Source organism: Dasypus novemcinctus, chromosome 1 (genome assembly GCF_030445035.2).
Source record: "Dasypus novemcinctus isolate mDasNov1 chromosome 1, mDasNov1.1.hap2, whole genome shotgun sequence".
In the NCBI taxonomy this organism is placed as follows: domain Eukaryota; kingdom Metazoa; phylum Chordata; class Mammalia; order Cingulata; family Dasypodidae; genus Dasypus; species Dasypus novemcinctus.
In genome coordinates, this window is record NC_080673.1 from 25,142,159 (window position 1) to 25,164,415 (window position 22,257).

General features: G+C 43.7%; 2 protein-coding genes across 2 annotated transcripts in view; one reads left to right on the forward strand and one right to left on the reverse strand.

Annotated features, from left to right (window-relative positions):
- Positions 1 to 20,194, reverse strand: part of CPE (carboxypeptidase E) — a 141,700-nt gene extending 121,506 nt beyond the window's left edge. Inside the window, exon 1 of the mRNA XM_058275000.2 lies at positions 19,623 to 20,194. Coding sequence (XP_058130983.1) covers positions 19,623 to 19,929 — 307 coding nt within the window. The 5' untranslated portion in view covers positions 19,930 to 20,194. The remainder of the gene's footprint in view (positions 1 to 19,622) is intronic.
- On the forward strand, positions 14,894 to 16,130 carry LOC101444466 (L-lactate dehydrogenase A chain). Its single transcript, XM_058275093.2, has one exon. The coding sequence runs from the start codon at positions 14,988 to 14,990 to the stop codon at positions 15,984 to 15,986; it is 999 nt and encodes a 332-aa protein (XP_058131076.1). The 5' UTR covers positions 14,894 to 14,987; the 3' UTR covers positions 15,987 to 16,130.
- Positions 20,195 to 22,257: the final 2,063 nt, after the last annotated feature.

Sequence of the window (22,257 nt, forward strand, 5' to 3'; positions counted from 1 at the left end):
ACTTCGGTTCAACAAGAAGTCATAATAATTATAAATATATATACTCCTAGCCACACTCTCAAATATAAGAAGCAAATCTTGACCGATTTTAAAGGAGAAATGGATGGCTCTGCATTAATAGAAGGAGACTTCAAAACACCACTTTCAGTAATGGATAGAACATCTAGACCAATGATCAATAAGGGAAACAGAAGTCTTGAACAATACTCTAAACCAACCTGAGCTGAGAGACATATATAAAACAAGTCACACAACAGCAGCAGAATACACATTCTTCTTGAGTATGTATGGTGATTCTCTAGGACAGACCATAGATAAGGTCACAACTAAAGTCTCAATAAATTCAGAAATATTGAAATCATAAAATGTATCTTTTCTGACCACAAAAGAATAAAGCCAGAGGGAGAAATGGAAAATTCACAAATATGTGGAAATATACAACATACTCTTAAACAATTAATGGGGCAAAGAAACATTGTCCAAGGAAAGAGCTTGTTTGTGTTACTAGTACCTTTGATTATTTTGAAATGATTTACTTCCATCATTAACTATGTTTCATTAGAAAGAGCTTGCTATTGGATCTCTTACAAAATATGGTATCTGAATTTTAAAAGAAAGAGAAATATTTACAGAGCAATAGACTCAGAGAAATTCCAGTAATTAATTGGAAGGGGAGACGAAAGCAAATTTAAACATGTTCCAAATTTAAGGTCATATGACCCATTGACTAACTCACAGATAAACCTCCTCCTTTATGGCATTTTCGTGTGTACAATTTCAAAATCATATCATGAGGCAAGGAAAAGAGGATGTATGACTTCTTTGTTGAATACAGCACATAGCTCTTAGCCTTAACATGCACACTGATGGTGAGGCAGGTTAGCCAAGGAAATGAGAAGACGAGCCACAACATGGCTGACAGACAACAAGGCTGCAAGACCTCTCTGAGACCTTGAGTTTAACCTTGAGGTCCCAATTTCTCTTTCCAGGACCTCCCCTTGGCCCCGGATATTCCAAATAGTCCTCACCATTTGTGCAGTACCCAATAACAGCTGAGTCCCTCTTTTCAGCATTATCAATGGGAGGGGTAATCAATAGCTTAATTGCCTGGAGGAGCTCACAACAAATCTGAGTGTGTATTTCCATTTGTCTCTCCCATTTCTCAGCAAGCTCTGTTCTTTTCCCCTATTTCCCAAAAAATTCTTTCAACTGGCCTAACTAAACTGTCATGTTCTTAAATTTTTTAATGCAACATATCCAGGTACCTAGAGGAATCCAAAACTTCCCCATCTTCATTTGGCGAGCCAGCCAGGAGGCCTAAAGGCAGCAGATAACCCTCCCTGACACCCAGGAAGGACTGGTAAGTCTAAGACATTTTATAGCCTGTCTGTGCCCTCTTTTAGTTCTGCCATTTTAATGGGGATTAATGCCTGGGGTGGGATGGCAGTTCCTGGATATGCTCCCACAGTACATAAACTCAGTCTGCCCAGACTTCCAGCTCCCTCTCTGGAGGTGTCAGGGGCTAGTCCCCATGCCATGTAGATCCAAGGAAGTTCTGGGTGGTGGGGTGAAACTTCCCTTGAGACCTGCCTGGGTATATGGCCTGAGTCAAGAAGGAGTCCACGGGGAGTTTACCAGGCCATCTCTGGGTTCAGAATGTCTATCATCCATTGTATTGTTTCTTTAGACTGCTAGTTAACTTCTTTTAATTAAAAGTGCCTTTGATCTTCAGACTACTGCTGTCCTCATCCTGGGTCTGTAAGATGCTTTAGAATGCCTTAGAAACTGAAAATGCATTTGTTAGTGATGCACAAGCCCTCCCCTCTGCAGTGCCCTCAGGCTTTGCTTTTTCTCTGCCCTGAAGGGATCTGGAGATTGTCTGGAGGGGGGGGCAGTCCCTGAGGGTGCTTGTCAGCAGGTCACAAGACAATTAGTTTCTAGTGTTTAGGGCTTTAAATGTGGAGTTTATTTGAGGAACTCAGCCTCTAGGAGAGGCTATGGGGTGAACTCACTCACAGCCAGCTTGTAAGATCATTACAAAGTAGGCAAAGGGAAGACCCCTAGCCAGCCCCTTTTCCTAGAGTCAGCTGGCTTGGGTGTTCAGTCTGGGAACTGGACCCAGATGCCCCCAAGACCTCTAAGGGGACACCCAGAGACATAAGGCTCCCAATCCCTAGAATGTACCACAGTGAGCAGGGCTCCCAATTCCAGGACACTGGCTCAGTGAGCAATCCATTCAGTCAGGACTAGTGGTGGGACACCCCCACAAATGTGTCTTATCCTCCTCTAGGATAATGAGCAGCTCCTCCAGCATTCTAACATACTCCCCATCAGGGTGTCTTCTCAGAAACTGGGATGACCTGCCTATCAATGATCTAAAAAAGAAGAGGCTAATTTCACTCTGCAACACATGACCACAGTACAAGTTAAAGGACAGCCAGGAGTGGCTGTTAATTGGGACCCTCAATCTAAGCCCTATATTCAGATAGCCCTACTATATTAGAAGGAGAGGTAGACTTTCCCTATATACAGCTTTTTGTAGCCCTATGTCATAATAAAAGTCTAAGAGGACTTGTTGGCTATGCTATGCAGAAGGAAACCTCAGAGTGCAGAGTTAAGCACCCTCCCAAGAAGGAAGACGATATCTTAGATGACCTCCTTCTTAATGGCCCAGTTCACTATGATCTGGCTCCAGACCCAGAAGACCCTTTTAATTCACCTCCAGCAGAGACTTAAGCCCCTCCTTCAAATGGCCTAAGACCTAGTCCAGCATGTCATACCCAAAGTTGAGCCTCATTCTACTCTGCTAGGAAGTTTGAGGGTCTCTACCCTTTAAGGGAAGTAGCTAATGGGGACACAGGAACCATTAGGGTGCATGCCCCCTTCTCAATGGCCAACCTGGCACTGTGCAAAGAGAAGTTAAGGTGGTTCTCTGAGGACCCCACCAAATTTACTGAGGGGTTCCAGAACCTCACAATGATCTATGAACTAACATGGGGGGACATGCTCAGTATTCTTTCAACTTGCTGCACCCCGGAGGAAAAGGACCACATCTGGACTGATGCCCAAGGGCAGGCCAATAAACTGGCCACCCAACAGCCTAACCAACAGCAGTGCCTAATACAGATCCTGGGTGGAACTACCAAAGGGCACAGGCAGATCTAAAGGTGAGATACCATATGGCAACATGCCTCCTTTAAGGGATGAGGAGGTGCAGTACCAAAGTGGTCAATTACAGTAAGTTCAGGGAAATTGCTCAGGGACAGGATGAGAGCCCAGTCTTGTTTCAGAGAAGGTTGGTAGAGGTAATAAAGAAATATATTCTAATAGGTCCTAACTCTAATGAAGGACAGAATGCCATAGCCACTACTTCATCAGCCAGGCTGCTCCGGATATCCATAAGAAGCTGCAAAAGCTTTCTACGAGTCCCCAAACCCCCATGAACACCCTTTTAGCTATGGCCTTCTCAGTCTTCAACAACTGAGACCACCCTGCCAAGTGGAGAAGGTATGTAAGTAGTAAGGTAAAGCCCGGAGAGCAGGCTTGCCTTATTGCAGTTGCCGTTAAAGGCAACCCATCTTCCCAGGACCACCCAGGTTCAGGCTCCACATCAGCAGAAACCTGCTTCCAGAGTGGAGAGGCTGGCCACCCGGAACGTGGCTGCCTCAAGCCACCTTGCTGCCGGCAGCCTCCAGGGCTTTACCCCAGGTGCAGGTGTGCAAAGGACTGGCATCGGGCCTGGGAGGGCACCGCTCCCCAGAGAGGGAACAGGGCTCCCCTGTGAGCCTTGCTTGCTGCCTCTAAGGAGGACCGAGGAGGCCAGAAACTAAGCCTGGCTCACTGGACAACACCGTGAATGATCAGCCAGGAGGAGGAGCCTCAAGTGACCCTTACTGCTGCGACAGGTAAGATCGTTAATTTCTTAACTGATATGGGAGCCACTTGTTCGGTCCTAACCTGCCACTCCAGACTTCTTTCATCTCGATCGTGTATTACAGTGGGAGTTGATGGGAAATCAAAATCCAGTCCTTTTACTAAACCTCTCCCCTGTAGACTAGGAAACCTCCTAATAAGCCATCACTTCCTAGTCATGCTAGAATGTCCTGTCCCATTAGTGGGATAAGACCGTCTCCATTCCCTTGGGGCCAGTGTTTGATCGATAGACCCCCCCGCCCCGCCCCCGAACCCCCAGGTGTATAATGCCTCGGAAATGAGTGGGAAGACCTGACTTAGAAACTGCCTGGCTGTAATGGTAGCGTCAGACCCAGGGACCCCACCAAGCGAAATCCCTCAAGAAAGTGCCAACCAAATAAATTCTTTCGTATGGGATCTAGAGGTTCCAGCTCGGGGACTCTGGGTTGCCCCGATTTCCGTTGCTTATAATACCAATCAGCCCTACCCTTATAGAAAGTAGTACCTCCTTAAGGAGGAAGCTGTTAAAGTTCTACAAGGACAGCCTTCTAACCCCCTTCTAACCACCTTATGTTTGCAACATGCCCATTCTTCCCATGAAAAAGCACAACGGCACTTACCAGCTGGTTCAAGACTTAAGAGCAGTAAATAGCTTTGTTACATCAATTCATCCAGTCATGCCCAACCCTTTACTATGCTAAACCACATCCCAGAATGTGAAGCTTGGTTTACTGTTCGTGACTTAAAGGATGCCTTTTTCTGCATTCCTCTCCACCCAGACTTCCAATTCCTTTTTGCCTTTGAACGGCAAGAATACAACTTTGAACTCCAGTCCAGTTTAAGAGGACTGTGTGGCCATTTGGAGGCATTTGGAGGCAGCCCCCATATTTTCGGAAATGCATTCCCTCAGGATCTAGCAGATCTCCACTTGCCTCAGGGCTTCCTTTTATAATATGTGGTTGCTCCGTTGCTCTGTAGTCCAACAAAGGAAATTTCCAATGCCAACACCACTTTAGTCCTTAATTTCCCGGCCAATAGGGGCTACAGGGTGTCGGCATCTTAGCAGAAGTCTCCTACTTAGGGTTTCTTCTCACCCCTGAGGAAAGGTCTCTTCCCAGAAAGAATTCAGGCAATCACTAGTATTCCCCAGCCCCAAACAAAGAAACAACTGAGGGCTTTCCTAGGGACGGCTGGTTACTGTGGACTGTGGATACCCAGGTTTGGCAAAATAGCCCAGCTATTGTAGGGAGCAATTGCAGGGGCTGATATCCATCCCTTAGAATGGGGACCAGACCAGGCAGCTGCCTTCCCCGCCCTGAAACAGGCCTTAGTTATCCCCCCAGCCTTAGGAATTCCTAACCTAACAAGCCTTGCTTTCTGTTTGTAATTGAGAAGAAGGGAGGGCCCTAAGAGTGTTACTCCAGAAATTGGGTGAGATTTCTGGACCAGTAACTTATGTCTCTAAACCCCTGGATAACACAGCGCAGGAATGACCACCTTGCCCAAGAGCAGTGGGGGCGACAGCCCTTTTAATTGAGCAAGCCACCAAATTAACCTGGGGCAACCTCTCGCAGTCTTCACCCCATACCAGGTGAAAGCCGTGCTTGAGGCCAGCGGTCATCCATGGCTGACAGGCTTACAATTAAATACCAGGCTCAATTACTAGAGACCCCTGAGGTGCAGCTAAGGGTGTGTCAGACCCTCAACCCAGTTACCCTGCTATGGGCAGAGAGCCCAAGGTCAGATGCTGAGGGCCTCCTCCACTCCTGCCTTGAGGCCCTTAACCAAAACTACTCAAGCAGGCGAGATTTAAAAGAAGAGCCTCTAGCAAACCCAGACTTTGGAAGCAGTTCTATTAAGGATGGAAATAAAAGGGCAGGTAATGCACTGGTTTCACATTTGAAACCATAGAAGCCCGAGCCTAACCCCCTGCGACCTCAGCCCAGAAGGCAGAATTCATTGCCCTCACTGGAAGCTTAAAACTGGCAGCTGGGACAAGGGTTAACATTTACACAGACTCCAGGTATGCTTTCCTTGTCCTCCAAGCCCACTCCACTATGTGGCAGGAGCAAGGCTTGCTTACGAACAACAGGTCACCAAAAAAGCCCAGGTACAAAATCCTAGACCTACTGGAGACTGTTGTGCTGTCCCTAGAAATAGCAGTTATGCATTGCCTGAGGCACCAGAAAACAGACACTGCTATAGCCAGGGCATATGCCAGAGCAGAAGTGCAGGAGCTAAAGCTGCAGGGCAAACCCCAGTCTCTCTCTTAGCCCTTATCCCAGAGCCTATCCCACTGCCTAAGGCTTCAAGTTATACCCAGGATGAAAAACTAAAGCGGCTAGCCCAGGTTTCACTCTGGAAGCTAGTGTATGGTTTGTCAAGGAAGTTCAAGTCTACCTGCCAAGAATGGTGCAGTAGAAGGTCATTCATGAACTTCACCAAGCCACTCATCTAGGAAGGGATGCCCTAACCAGCTTAGCCAAACAGGTCATCAAGAGCCAGTGTCTGGCAAAAGCAATCAAAGAGGTCACCAAGAGTTGTTCCTTAAGTAAAATTAATGTCCCAAACAACAGGACGCTTAGCAAATCTCCTCCCTTAAACCGCCCTGTCCAGATGTGGGGATCATACCTTGGGAAGGACTGGCAGATAGACTTCACCCACATGCTGTCTTGCCAGGGCTATATGTACCTTCTACTCTTAATGCTGGTCAATACTTTTACTGGGTGGAAGCATTTCCCACTAGAAGGGAAATAGCAAAGTAGCTAAAGCTCTCCTAAGGGCAATCTTTCCCAGTTTGGCCTACCTAATTCACTCCAAAGTGACAATGGACCAACCTTTATTAGCAAAATAACCCAAGGTCTATCAGCTGCCCTTGGCATTAAATATCATCTTTATAGTTCCTGAAGGCGCCAACCCTCAGGGAAAGCAGAAAGAGCTAACTGTACCTGGAAACAAATTCTGGCCGAACTTTGCCAGGAAACTACATCACCTTGGGTCACTGTATTAGTCAGCTAAAGAGGTGCTGATGGAAAATACCAGAAATTGGTTGGTTTTTATAAAGGGTATTTATTTGGGGTAGAAGCTTATAGTTAACAGGCCATAAAGCCTAAGTCACTTGCCTCACCAAAGTTTGTTGCCATGTGTTGGAGCAAGATGGCTGCCAACACCTGCCAGGGTTCAGGGATCCTGGATTCCTCTCTTCCAGGGGATTGCTTCTCTCCAGGCTCAGGGTTCCTCTCTTCCTGGGGCTTGCTTCTCTTTCCTCACAACCCAGCTCCTCTGTATGCTTACTTCTCGAGGCTTCAGCTCAAGACTCCAGCATCAAAAACTCCAACAGCAAAAACTTCAACTCTGTCTTTTGCCACGTCTCTTATCTGTGAGTCCCCACCCACCAAGGGGCAGGGACTCAACACCCTACTGACTTGGCCCAATCAAAGCCCTAGTCAGGTACAGACCAGTTTACAAACGTAACCCAATATCTATTTTTGAAATTCATAACTATATCAAACTGCTACAATCACCAACCTGCCAATTGCTTTCTGAGGTGGCATGTAGCTCCCACGGACCCACTTCAGCTTAGCCCCTTTGAGGTGGTCTATGGGCAACCTGTCCTCACCCAGGACCTGGTACTAGATCAAGAGACCCAAGAACTCACCAAATAGTTCATCAACCTAGTAAAAACTCAACAAATTATCCAGGAGCTCCAGAAAAAATTCTTCCTAGCTTCAACTGTGAGTTGCCTTTGCCTAAAGTTAAACTGGAAACCAGGTTCTGATCAAAACCTGGCAGAAAAACAGGCTTCACTCCCAATTAGAGCCAAAATGGAAGGGACCTTATTCTGTGGTTCTGATCACTTCCACAGCTGTTAAAGTTAAAGGAATTGCCAGCTGGGTGCACTTATCCTGAGTGAAGCCAGCTTTCCAAGGAAGTGCCAACTCACCGGAAGTGCCTCATGAAATGTTCGAGTGCCAGCCATTGGATAGCCTGAGATAACTCTTCAAGGTGACAGTTAAGTAGTGCCTGTGCCAAAGCTCGTACATAAATTGTGTGCTATTCTAACTCTAGCCCAAATGAAGCTTCATGTATTCTGCTACATCATCCCATGACTAGGAAGAGGGCAAGCCAAACACCCCTTAAGAAATTTTGTCCAAACAGCAGCCAACCTAGCCCATAAATCCTCATGTTGGCTCTGTATGAACCAACCAGAAACATCCATGGCCTGGCCAGCTACTCTAAGCACTGGGCAATCGCCAATCTCTCAGTTGACCTATTGCCACCGTATCACCCAGTGCAGGGGTAGACTATGGACAACCTCTCAACCAGCTTCTCACCACACTCTGAGCTAGCAGCATCACCTTAGAACCTACCTCTCTCCCTCTGTTGGGACCTCTGTACACTTTCACCCACCTAAGAACACTACCTTCCCCATCTGTATCTACTCCAATGCCTCCCAAAACTCCTCCCTGCTCCTTTCCTGGGCCAACTTAATTTTACCTCTTGTAGCAACACCTTCTGGATGACCCCTCAGCTGGTCAAACACTTAGATATGCTGAATGAGCCCCCTCTGATGGTCTACTAACCCAGTACCCCACCAATGCCAAATGCTTACCCACACCAAAGACCCTCTCAAGGCTCAGTAGCCTAGGGCAGGACTAGTAAGGGATTCAACCACCACCCAGTACTGTTGAGGGTGCCCTGCCATGTTGTGTAACTCTATACTTCTAAATATAACTTTTGCCAACAAAAGTATCCCACCAAAGATGCTATGGGTATGTCATAAACTAGACCCCTATGGCCTAGAAGGGGAAGCTAACCTTGTCTGGGACACTCAGAGAAGCATCTGTTTCATGACCCAGGGCCCAACGGGTATATGTCAGTATTGTCTGCAGCAGGCTAACCAGTGAGCTGATATCTGTAAGCTCTCAAGAGGGCTCCAGCTTACCAATAACTAATATCACATTTGCTGCTAATTTAAACTCTCATGATGGAATTCCCTTCCTCTGCAGAGGCAAGGCCTACCTCTCCTTACTTCCCCTTTGGACTGGTTTATGCTCACTAGCATACATCACCCCCTCTAACTACTATGGTCCTGAAAACCTCACCATGCTGTTTCCTGTATTTTCTCATCATACAGTAATTAAAAGGGCAATGCTTCTTCTCGTTCCCCTCCTAGCTGTTCTAGGCATAACCATCAGTATAGGATACCTTAAGAGGAAGAAGGAAAGCTGAACCCTACAGACATCACTCACCATCTTGAATCAACACATGGCAAAAGACTTTGGATGACAAAATACCTCTTATGGTACCTTGATTGGACTCTTTATGGCCTGGCAACTGTAAGCTTCTACCCCAAAGAAATACCCTTTATAAAAGCCAACAGAGTTCTGGTACTTTGCCTCAGCATCCCATTGGCTGACTTATACAGTAGTCTATACCAAACCCAGCAGGTTTATCACCACCTCTTCCTAGAGTTAACCAACAGCATAGAAGAAACTAGCCATACCTTAGAGATCCTAAGACAGCAAACAGACTCTCTTGCTGCTGTGGTACTGCAAAATCACAGAGCCCTAAATATGCTAACAGCAGCACAGGGGAGGGCATGCCTATTTTTCAAGGAAAAATGCTGTTTCTATATAAATCGCTCTGGAATAGTTTTAGATAGCATTCAAAACTTGCAAGATGACATCAACCAACTTCAGGGGGATGCAGTCCCTTGAAGCACCTGGCTTTTCTCATTCTCGTCATCCAGTATGTTGTGGCTGGCCCCTGTGTTGGGCCTACTTACCATCTTCTTCATCCTTTTAGTGGTGCATGTATCTTTAAAATACTGTTTATTTTTTCCAGAATCAACACCTTCCAGAACAAGATATTAGTCATGCAGGGATTTCAGCCAGTTCCAACCACAGTGTCAAGCCCATCTTCTCGTGACCTCAACAGAATAGCCAGAGAGGTTTACGCCCTGTCAGGCAGGGACTACTGCCCTAACAAGCAGAAAGTAACTACAAAGAATGACCATCACCTCTCAGCAGCCCCTTAAGAATAAGGGCTTAAACTTTCTGAGGGGGGAGTTGAGGCAGGTTAGCCAGAGAAAGGAGAAGACAAGCCACAACATGGCCTACAGACAACATGGCCGACAGATACACGACCAACAGACAACATGGCTGCCAGACCTCACTGAGACCTTGAGTTTAACTGTGAGGTCCCAGTTTCTTTTTTCAGGACCTCCCCTTGGCCCCAGATATTCCAAACAGTCCTCACCATTGGCCCCTACCATTGGTGGGGTAGCCAATAATAGCTGGGGACCTTCCCTTAGCATTAGCAGTGGGAGGAGTAATCAATAGTAATCAATAGCCAGATTGCCCTCTCTGCCTGGAGGAGCCCACACCAAAGCTCAGCGTATATTTCCATCTTTCTCTCCCATATATCAGCAAGCTCTATTCTTTACCACCATTTCCCAGTAAGTTCTTTTTACTGGCCTAACTAAACTGTCATGGTCTTAAATTCTTTTATGCAACATAGCCAAGAACCTAGAGGACTCCAACATTGCCCATTCATCACCTTTAATGGCTCTTGTAGATATTTTTAAGTCCAAAATGTTACTAAAAAAATTTCTGATTATCTTTAAAACTTTTATTTAACACTTAAAAAGCAGCTTAACTTTCTAAAATGCATCACACCTAACTCCTAATTTATAGACCAAGAGAAAAAGAACCTCATTCTAACTCAGTTATTACAAAAAACACAGTATCAGTGAAAGCTGAAAAGCCATGCAGTTGGTGGAGTTCTCCATTATGCAAAACTACATCTAGCACTAAAAAATATAAGTACAGACCTAAGAAAATTGCCATTTCTACCCTTTCCTGTTATCATACGTTTGATATGCTAACATGTATTATGTCACTCTTGACCTTAAACACAGCCTTGTTTCGTGATGTGCATTTTTGCCTGTGTGAGAAATTTCATTTATTCAGCAAATATTCATTGAGTGGCCACTGGGTTCTAACATAGCACTAGATACCTGGAATAAAGAAATGAACAAAACATAATGCCTGGCCACAAGAAAGTCATAGTCTCCTGAGGGAAGACATAGATCAATAATCAAAAATGCCATAATAGAGTTAAGATTAATTGTTGCCAAGTATTGAATTAAAAATTCTATATTTACTACCTCATTTAATTACCACAATATTTTCATTTCACAGATGATGAATCTGAGGCTTAGTGAGAAGTTAACTGACTTGCCCAAGAACACTCAGCTAAGTACAGAAAGAGCCAAGATTTGAGGCAAACTCTCCTGACATCAAAGTGCATACTGTATACCTTCATGTTATAGCACTTCAAAAAACAATGGAAACACAAAGAAAGGACCCCAGTGGGAGTAAAAAAATAGGGGAGGGGTGAGAAAGGGGTTTTCAATGAAGAGCTTTTATTAAGCTGTCTGAAAAAGAATAAATTAGGCAAAACCTGAGAAGTTTCCTTATCAATTATTTAGGAAAATAAATTAGATTACCAAAGTAAAATTTGGAACCAACCTAGATGTCTTTTATTATAGCTACCTGAAGACACAACCTTAAAGACATGATCAAAAAATGATGAACACTTTCACTGTTCCTACTGAGCCAAGCAAAATAGGAGGCCAAACTGAAGAAAAGAGGATGCTCACATTTGGAAAGTCTACAGAAAGTGTGGTAGATTGAATTATGTACCCCAATTTAAAAAATATGTTCTTAATCTTAATCTGCCTCTCTGCGGGTGTGAACCCATTGGAAATAGTACCTCTGGAAGATGTTATATTTAGTTAAACCGTGGCCAGGCTGAACCAGGGCAGGCCATAATCTGGATTACTGGTGGCTTCATAAAGAGAAACTGGAAGTCACCAGGACATCACCATGTGATGTGAGGCAGAGAAGAAAGTCAAGGAAACCCAAGGACTTTAGCAAGCCAGCCCCAGAATACTGATTTTGGACTCCTAGCCTCAGAAACTGTGAGCTTGTTGTTTAAGCCAACCCATTCATGGTTTTTGCCATAGCAGCCTGGCAAACTAAGACAGAAGTTAAGCATTTGTGAACAAGAAAACAATAATGAGAAGGAAAAAGTCCTTCAGAGCTGTGAACCGGGCATTAGCAATACTAACGTAGCAATGCAGGTAAGCCTTTGGCAGGGCACTGTGCAAGCAAATTTTTATAAGATGGCACAGTCGGGGATCTCTTCTATGTGAACATGAAGCCTGTGGAGCATATTTTCTAGACAAACTGAAAGTGAAGAAAGATTTTTACAACTTAGTCCATCTTCTTGATATCTAGATGCTGGCGACTTCATTCAATTCTTCTCCATACACTCCATTACTCTGGGCTCATAACAAACCCTATGAGGTAAGTGTTTTAAGGATTCCCATTCTATAGACATGAAACAGAAGTAAACAAAAGTTAAATGCATGCAGCTAGTTAATAATAAAAGAATTGGAACCCATTTGTCTTACTTGCATCTTTCCAATCAAAATTATCTGAATTCCCTGTTCAGAATCATGCTCTCAATTCAATATTCATATCTTAAGAGCTTACTCTACATAAACTGCTATGCCAGCTATTAATAGGCAAAGAAAGAAAAAAAAGAAGAAGAAAAACTCATGGTCCCCACCCCTGAGGAACTCCCTATGCAAGGCTCTTTGTTAGAGAATTGGCAAATTAATCCTTAATGACATGTCAATTTAAAAAATGCTATATTTCTCAAACTAACCTAACACTATTTCCAAGATTAGCGCCTTGAAAAAAGAGATCCCATGGTGAAAGAAGATTGGGAAATAGTGCATAATATATATCTAACTTGGAGATGTGAAACATACATTAATACATTAAAGGTTCTGATAAGTCTTGCAATATACTAACCTGTTTATATTTGTTTACCTAATACCTATCAACCCTGCTGAACTAATGCTCCACTGAATATACTTTGGGAAAAGTAGAGTTAATATGCCACCCCTTTCAGGGTCAATTTTTGTATTTATTATCAATAACTTTTCCAAAGGAAGTAAAGGCGGGGGTTTCACCCTATGGTAATCCAATAAAGGAGATGCTGGCAGATGATTCCTTTGCTACTTCTCAAATTCCTTTCCATAGAAAGCCACCTATTTCTCTGAGCACAGGATATACTGTTAAGGGTCCACCCATATTCCTCTTTCTCCTATTCGCCAACCACATGTCAATCAAGAACATTATTTCTGGAAAGAACTGCTTTAACTTACTCAGGTCTAAAAATATCTCTTGACAACACATACTCACCTAGATCCTTCTCCAGAATCTAACATCTATCTTAGTCAAGTGTTGGTCAGTTGTAATCATTTCCCACTAATGAAGGTATGCGTCCTATCTAGCATGAAAAGAGGCGATACAAATCCCCACTTATTTTTTTCAAGTTGTATAGAAATTTTGCCAACATTAAATGTTCCATCACAGTATTTGGCAAATACATACTGGAATTCATACACTTTCAATTTTAACAGATTTCAAGAGGAATAGGGCCAAAATAATCATTCCAACTTTTGGGAGAGGAAAATCTTTGCTCTAAAGAATGTTTTAAGATAGCATTTTAGCCATAAATCAGATTTTCTCCCCAAAAGCAATCTTGGTACTATATGTGAAAGAATTAATGTTTTAGACAAACTTGTCTTAACTCTTGTTTAATTCTGGGATTAGTGGTCTGGGAATACAAATTCCATTATGTAGACATAAGTTAATAAAGGTTTCTTTTATGAGTATTTCAGTGATGGATATGTATGCCTAGCAAAGCATATATAGGACTTGTGTTTCTACACGAGTCCACATGTATAGAAAAAAGAAAGAAAAATAAGGAACATGACCATACCTGGCATTTATCATATTTAATGGGGACATGCCTAACCACCTAGAATGAACCAAAGGCCCAGTCTAAGGACATCGACTTAGTTAGGCACAGTCTTTACTCCAGTCCACAGGGACCAGGCACCAACTCACAATGCCCTAGGGGATGAGACTGATACCAAGACCACACTTGGTTCTGCAAACTCAGGTAACCCTCCTCCAAATATATATCTGCAGGTCTCCGAAATGACACTAAATGATGACTGAGACCCAACTTGAAGCTAGTGAAGAATCAAGCTGATTCCTGTGGTGTCATCTTTTCCTCCCTATTAAATTCAAAACAGATTTTTTCCCCTCCTACGAGGACTTCAAATGTTGAATATCTGAGACAATGAATCATTTTCAGGAGATAAGTTCAAGTTGAGTCCACAGCCTAATACCAAACAAAAATGATCATTTCTTTCTGTTCGGGGAAGAACTGGTGGTATTAACACTTTCTTAAACTGCTAATCTAACCAAGTAAACCTCTTGCTGAAAGTCTTACACCAGGGCAGGGTTTTGTGTGTATATGTGTTGTTTTCTTTTGGTGGAGTTTTTCTGTTGTGACAACTAAATCTTTAGAAATTAGACCGAAATCTTTAAGTTCAAAAAATAATTTAGATTAAGAAAACTAACAAACTTGATACCTCTCTCTTATTGGAAAATAAAATGAGTTTGAGCAACTTCACCAAAGTTTCAGTCAAGTAAATGATTTTAAGCTAAATACTATTTCCTAATATCTCAATAAGTATTATTTTCAACAAAAAAAAAAAGGGTATTTATGAGTTGAAAATAGTTATAATAGTTGCCATCTTTCAAAAGCAGGGCTCTATTAAGACATACATCCTTAAGAGCTGCTCTAGAATTGGTAAATTTCAATTATCTGTAAATGTCTTGTCTTCTGTTCCTCCATTCTTTCTTGTCTTACCTAGTGTTCCATGTCTCCTTTCTCCAGTTCTCCAACTACCATTCTTGCCACCCATGCACCTCTCTGCTATCCTTTAAATTCCAGATTCTTAATTGCCCTCAGGGCAAGCACTATCTTGTGTATTCCTGTTAAGCCCCTTGAGTGAGCAGGTGCTCAAAAAACACAGAATGAGTCCCGGAGCTGCAGCCGCCCAGTCTGGATCCAAGCACCGTGCGCAGCAGACGCCCGCTCGACGTGTAGTCCCGGTTCCTTCCCATTCCAAATCTAAGATGGCAACTCTCAAGGATCAGCTGATTCAGAATCTCCTTAAGGAAGAACAGATCCCTCAGAATAAGATTACAGTTGTTGGGGTTGGTGCTGTTGGCATGGCCTGTGCCATCAGTATTCTGATGAAGGAACTGGCAGATGAATTTGCACTTGTGGATGTCATAGAAGACAAACTGAAGGGAGAGATGATGGATCTCCAACATGGCACCCTTTTCCTTAGAACACCAAAAATTGTCTCTGGCAAAGACTATAGTGTGACTGCAAACTCCAAGCTGGTTATCATCACAGCTGGGGCTCGTCAGCAAGAGGGAGAAAGCCGTCTTAATTTGGTCCAGCGTAATGTAAACATCTTTAAATTCATCATTCCTAATGTTGTAAAATACAGCCCAAACTGCAAGTTGCTTATTGTTTCCAATCCAGTGGATATATTGACCTATGTGGCTTGGAAACTAAGTGGCTTTCCCAAAAACCGTGTTATTGGAAGTGGTTGCAATCTGGATTCAGCCCGGTTCCGTTACCTAATGGGGGAGAGGCTGGGAGTTCACCCATCCAGCTGTCATGGCTGGGTCCTTGGGGAACATGGAGACTCTAGTGTGCCTGTGTGGAGTGGAATGAATGTTGCTGGTGTCTCCTTGAAAAATCTGCACCCTGAGTTAGGCACTGATGCAGATAAGGAACAATGGAAAGAGGTTCACAAACAGGTGGTTGACAGTGCTTATGAGGTGATCAAACTGAAAGGCTATACCTCCTGGGCCATTGGGTTATCTGTGGCAGATTTGGCAGAAACTATAATGAAGAATCTTAGACGTGTACATCCTGTTTCCACCATGATTAAGGGACTCTATGGAATAAAAGATGACGTCTTCCTTAGTGTTCCTTGCGTCTTGGGACAGAATGGTATCTCAGATGTTGTCAAGGTGACTCTGACTCCTGAAGAAGAAGGCCGTTTGAAGAAGAGTGCAGATACACTTTGGGGGATCCAAAAAGAGCTACAATTTTAAAGTCTTCTAATGTACCACTTCATTGTTTAAGCTACAACAGGATTTTAGTTGGGGGCTGTTCCTGTTCTTTTTATCTGATCTTGGATTACGGCAGTAATAGTAAGATGACCTAGGAAAAAAGTTAGACATAGGAATGTTTCTTAAAACCCTAAAGGTATTTACTGATACTGAAGATGATACCTATCTTGTATAGTCCCAAACTGATTATATAAAATAGTTTATGTCTGAGGCACCAGTGCCAATGCACATGCTGAAGCTGCCTTTCAAACCAGAAGAAAGTGTGGTTACTGTGTATTTTATACCTTCTGGTTCCTTTACCTAACATGCCTCATGTAATTTCCTTCCTCCCAATCAATCATATCCTGAACTCCAATGTGTAAATCCAACATTGCATGTCTTGTGCATAACTATTTTAAAGGATCTTATTTTGTGTACCAAATGTATCAAAGTAGTGTACATTGCCATGTAATGTAAAAAAAAAATTACCTATTACAATGCAACCAACTGTTCAAGTGTCGTACCTCAAAAATGTCAAATAAACCATAAAGAGTGAAAAAAAAAAAAAAAAAACACAGAATGAATCCATTTCTACTTCAGAACAGGTATGGATGTTCCTTTTTGTATTTCTTAAAATGCTTTAAAAGGAATTTGAAGCCTGTTTAAGAATCATGAACATTTTCCAGAATTTGAATATTCCTAGAAAGTTAATTCATACAATTACTATCAAGCAAATCCTGACAAGACCTTCACACTGACTAGTTTCCTGAGGATGTCCACCCTACTTAACCCCTTATAAAAAGGGGTGCAGGAGGGAAATCACCCTTGTGAATTTTTTTAAATGTTGGTTCATAATCGCTTATTTCTGCTTTTTTGAGTAAAATGGATAGACATTTGTATTCTGTTATTAAACAATACCATGGAGTTAAATTTCTTTAACATGGAACTGTGAAGCACATTAGGTAAGCCATTGCTGAGTTAGTCTTCATAAAGTGAATTAAATCTGAGTATTTTGTGTTTATGAGGACTAAAGCATTTTTATTTAAAACATTGTGCTAGTCATTTATGGAATGATTCATTTTTTCCATAATGTGTACTGAGTATCTGCTGTGTGTGCTGGCCTTGAGCTGGACTCTGGGAACCCAGTCCCTACATCATAGAGCGTACAGTCTAAAAGAAAGATTTGCAAATCTTGATGGGCTTTACATTCCCGATGTTCAAGCAAGAATTGTTCTAATTTTTAAAAATACATTAGGGAAGCGGACTTGGCCCAGTGGTTAGGGTGTCCACCTACCACATGGGAGGTCCATGGTTCAAACCCCGGCCCTCCCTGACCCGTGTGCAGCTGGCCCATGCGCAGTGCTGATGCGTGCAAGGAGTGCCCTGCCACGCAGGGGTGTCCCCAGCATAGGGGAGCCCCACGCACAAGGAGTGCGCCCCGTAAGGAGAGCCGCCCAGTGTGAAAGAAAGTGCAGCCTGCCCAAGAATGACACCGCACACACAGAGAGCTGACACAGCAAGATAAGGCAACATAAAGGAACATAGATTCCTGGTGCCACTGATAAGGATAGAAGTGGTCACAGAAGGACACACAGTGAATGGACACAGAGAGCAGACAACTGGGGTGGGGAGGAAGGGGAGAGAAATAAATAAATAAATCTTTTAAAAAATTTTAAAAATTAAAAAATTAAAAATACATTACATTGTAATAGTAGTATCACTCTATATTTTATTTCCAAACTTGAAAGAAGACAACAAAAAGTTTACAAAAATTGGCTTTCATAGCCGCCCAGCGTGAAAAGAAAGTGCAGCCTGCCCAGGAATGGCGCCGCCCACACTTCCCGTGCCGCTGACAACAACAGAAGCGGACAAAGAAACAAGACGCAGCAAATAGACACCAAGAACAGACAACCAGGGGAGAGGGGGAAATTAAATAAATAAATAAATCTTAAAAAAAAAAAAAAAAAAAAATGGCTTTCACATAATCTCTTTGAAGAAACAATGTAGGAAACTCTGAGGAGCAATCTACAAAAAGTGGAATAGCAAAGGCCTCCAATTAAGTAGGCAGTTGCAGAGGCACAACTTTTCAGATTAGCCTTAACTGTGCATATGATGTCTTGGCTTTGGTTTTTTGAAATGCCTAAGATGTCTTCCCTTTGGTTATTTGTAGTAAGTGAAATTGAGTCATTACAACTGAAGAAGGTTTCCCTTTAGACAACAATATGAAACAGTTTTCAAAATTTCTAACTCTACACGCTGAAACCTGCTACAGTGCAATCTGTAAACTGTTTTCTAGGATCTGATTTTAAGGTTTTACCAGCAAACTTGTACAAGCCTTTCACTTACATTTTTCAATGTAAGAAATGCTTCATTTTTTGAAGATTTCTTATTGATTTTCCACACACTAAATATCTGTAGACCAAATATCCCTATCAACTATCTATTTTAATACCTTCTCAGTTTAATTCTTACATGTCATTACAAAACTATTCTGGCCCTACACTGAGAATTTTTTGCCTATTTTGCTTGCTTCGTTGTTAAAAACAGGAAGAAATCAAACATTCCATGTTGATATTATTAACCCAGATTGTTTTAACTGTATCTTTATTACCAGAAGAGACCAGGCCTAAAGGATTAGATCATTCCCAAAGAGCAGAAACGTAATGAATAAAGTCCCAAGAACATTTTTTAAATCCCTCTTTATTAATACTAAATGCATCAGAAATTAAAACGGTACCTTAATTTATACTCAGTAGGATGGTGCCTAAAATGGCCACGTGGGAGCATTAGTTGGAATAAAAAACTGGTCACAAACTACCCATCTCGAGTAGCTAACACAGAGAAAATGGAATATTCCTCTTTCCTAAGAAAGGCCATGTGCAGTTTCAAAACTGGAATGCCTGTCAGAGGCCACTTTTCACCCTTGGAGGAGGACCTACGTGTCTGCACATCCCCAGCCCAGTAGTGGCGCTCTCCTCCACATCCCCCCGAGCATCCGCAGCAAAGGGCGTACCCAGTACGCACACACAGTTAAGAGACGGGTACTGAGGGCCTGCAGCACCCGGTAAGCTCGTCCTCTGGAAATTAGGACACATATGATAAATGACTCCTCTTCGTTTCCTCTAAGTCCTTGCTCTCTGCACCTTGTCTTCCCGGAAACTCCTGTCTTAAAGGAAGACCAAGTCCCTTGTGAGGACTTTCTAAATATCCCTCCTCCGATCTTTGATAGCGCAGTGTCGGGACGCTAGATTTGCATGCGTCCTTCGTACTCCTACCCCAGCCCCTCCAGCCTCTCAGGTCTTTACTCCCGCAGGATGTAAGAGCTAGGGAGGGTATTACGGTGCTAGGTGGGAATGGGGCGGGCAAAGACTGGGATGCCGGCAGACTGGGATCCAGGCCCGATTTAGCAGAGATCTATGCCAGGGTTCTATCCCTCTCTCCACTTCCCACTCTCACCCCAGACACCCTTTTCCAGAAGACACCCTTTTCCAGAAGACACCCCTGGACCCACCTTTCTCTTCTCTCTCGTTCCGTCCCCCGTCCCCCCTCCCCCCCCCACACACACACCCCGCAGCCAACCCTTTCAACCCTCTACCGCACTCCAGGGAGGGCAGGGAGGGCGGAGAGCAGCGCCCTTACCAGGCTCATGGACACCGGGGTTGTCAGACAGCTCGATGACCAGGAGCTCCCGGCCTTCGAAGCTGCGCCCCACGGTGTAGATCCTGCTGATGGCGGTGCACTGCAGCCACACTGACACCAGCGCCTCGCGCAGCTCGGGGTAGCGGTGGTACTCGAAGGAGATGCCGTCCTCCTGCTGCAGGCGCCGGCGCCGTCTCATGCCCGCCGCCGGCGCTCCGGGCTCCTGGGCTTCGGCACCTAGGAGCCACCCGCAGGCGGCCAGCGCCCCGCACAGCGCCAGCAGCGCCCAGCCGCCGCGCGCCACCATCGCCGCGCCGCCGCCGGCCGTGCCTCCCGGCTCCCGGCGGCCTCTTTTGTCTGCCCGGCTCGCGGGCTCAGCCGGCCGTGCTGCGGTGGAGCGGCGAATCCCGCACAGCCTCCTCTCGCCTCACCTTCCGGTGCTGAATGAGTGTCAGCCCAGGCGCGGGGGCCACCCAGAGGAGAGCCGCGAAGGCGCGGCTCAGCGGGCTGCACTACCCGCCGCCCAGCCCAGGGGAGATGCAGGAGAAACCACTGCAAGGAGGGGGCGCGCCAAAGCACGGACTGGCGGCTGGAGGAGGGGGTGCCCCGAGCCGGGGCTAATCTAGGAGCTCCGCCCGCGTTATTCGTTAGCTCAGAACCACGTCAAAAGCCAAATAGCGCGGGGGATCACGCAAGAGAAATGACAGATGGAATCCGGGTTTGGGGACGCTGTTGCCATTGAGAGATCCATGACATTGCGTATGGAAGGAATATTCTTGGACGGGGCCTTTTAAATTGACTTCGATCCCAAACAGATTGTTGGACCAAGAGTCACATCACATTCCGGGGGGAGGTTGTAAATGTAGAGTTGGCAGCCTCTTGTTTTTTCCCCATGATGTATCTTTCATAACTATTGATAGTCCAAACACAAACCCCAGGGGTTGGGTGTTCGTTTATTGCAATGCCTGGCTAGAAACAGAACATTGCGCACCTCAGCCTTGAGGTTTAGCAGAATAAAAATGCCTTCTATCCATTTGCACATACGATCTTTAGCTGTGTTTATGTACATTCCTAGATCCTTCCAAAAAAACAGATAAGACAATATCATTTGGTAGTGCCTACACCCACCACTTTCTGTAATACCTTGTGGAAAACAAACTGCAGCTCTGAGGCTGCACAAGGTAAAGGATTTCCTTTGACATTACGATTAAATCCCATTTTAGAAAGAAAACGCTGACCATGATGAATGAGACCTTCCTTCCCCTTGCAAAATTACTGTAAAAATGTAAAACCATTTAAAGCTCCAAATATCCAGACTTTAAACAGGTTTTATTATCTTAGAGCAACATCCAGACAAGATGTCATTTCAAAGAGGTTGTCATTTAGATTTAAGAGCAGCACAAGTCTAAATAAATAAATAAATGATGGGGTATCCCAATCAAGCAGAAAAACTGGAAATCATGAGAGTAATTTTTCATGTTAGACTTTTTTTCATAAACTTGCTCATTCTCAACCAGTCCAGATGTTTAAATGATTTCACTGGATCAAAAATGAAAGTACAGATATAATAAGTAAGGTGCTGCTGGAGAAAACTAGCTGCAAGCCCTGCCTGTCCCCCAACTGTCTTTATTTCCCACAGCAGCATAGATCTTTTTTGGATAGGGGGAGATGGGGAGAGAGAGAAGCTGCCACTGTAAAAACGGGCCATTCAGGTGAATTTGGATCCAAGCACATTCCTTGTCAATGTAGGCAGAGCTACAAACTTTAGAACTGTACATTTTCCACTATGACCAGTGTGTATTTGATTATGTGGTCCAGAAGTTTGAAACCAAAGTTGAAATTATATCTCTAAAATCATGCCCAAATCGCAACCTTGGAAACATAGAGAAAGAAAACAGAGCAGCTAAAACCAATAATTTCAAAAGTGAAGGTTAAGATTTTCAGGTTAGTGATTTAAAGTAACCACACTAATTTGTGGCTAGGTGGGGCATATTGACACATAAACAACATTATTCATTGAAGTCTTATATTGTCCCTTAGCTGTCTCTTTTTTGTTTTGTTTTAATATATATATATTTTTAAAGATACTTAGATTATGTAAATGTTACATAAAAAATATAAGGGATTTCCATATGCCCCACTCCCCACACCCCCCACATTTTCCCACATTTAACAACTTCTTTCATTTGTGTGGTACATTCATAGCAATTGGTGAACACATTTTGGAGCATTGCCACTAAGCATGGATTATAGTTTGGATTATAGTTTACATTGTAGTTTACATTCTCTTCCACACAATTCTGTAGATTATGGCAAGATATCTAATGTCCTGTAGCTGTTGTTGCAATGTCATTCAGAACAATTTGAAGTCCTGAAAATGCCCCCATATTACACCTGTTTTCCCTCTCCCTGCCCTCAGCATCTCCAGTGGCCACTGCCTCCACATCAATGATATAATTTCTTCCATTGCTAGGATCACAGTAAGGATTAGTAGAATACAAGTAAGTCTACTTTAGTCCATAGTTCATTCCCCAATCCTGAGGATTCTGGGATGGTGATGGATCACAGAAGGGATGCATCTATGACAGGGGAGGATCATTGGTGTGGAGTGTCAGTGATGGGAGATACATGGGAG

What these genes read in the sequence shown, in the direction of transcription:
- LOC101444466 (XM_058275093.2), top strand. Translation starts at nt 14,988, where the DNA reads ATGGCAACTCTCAAGGATCAGCTGATTCAGAATCTCCTTAAGGAAGAA.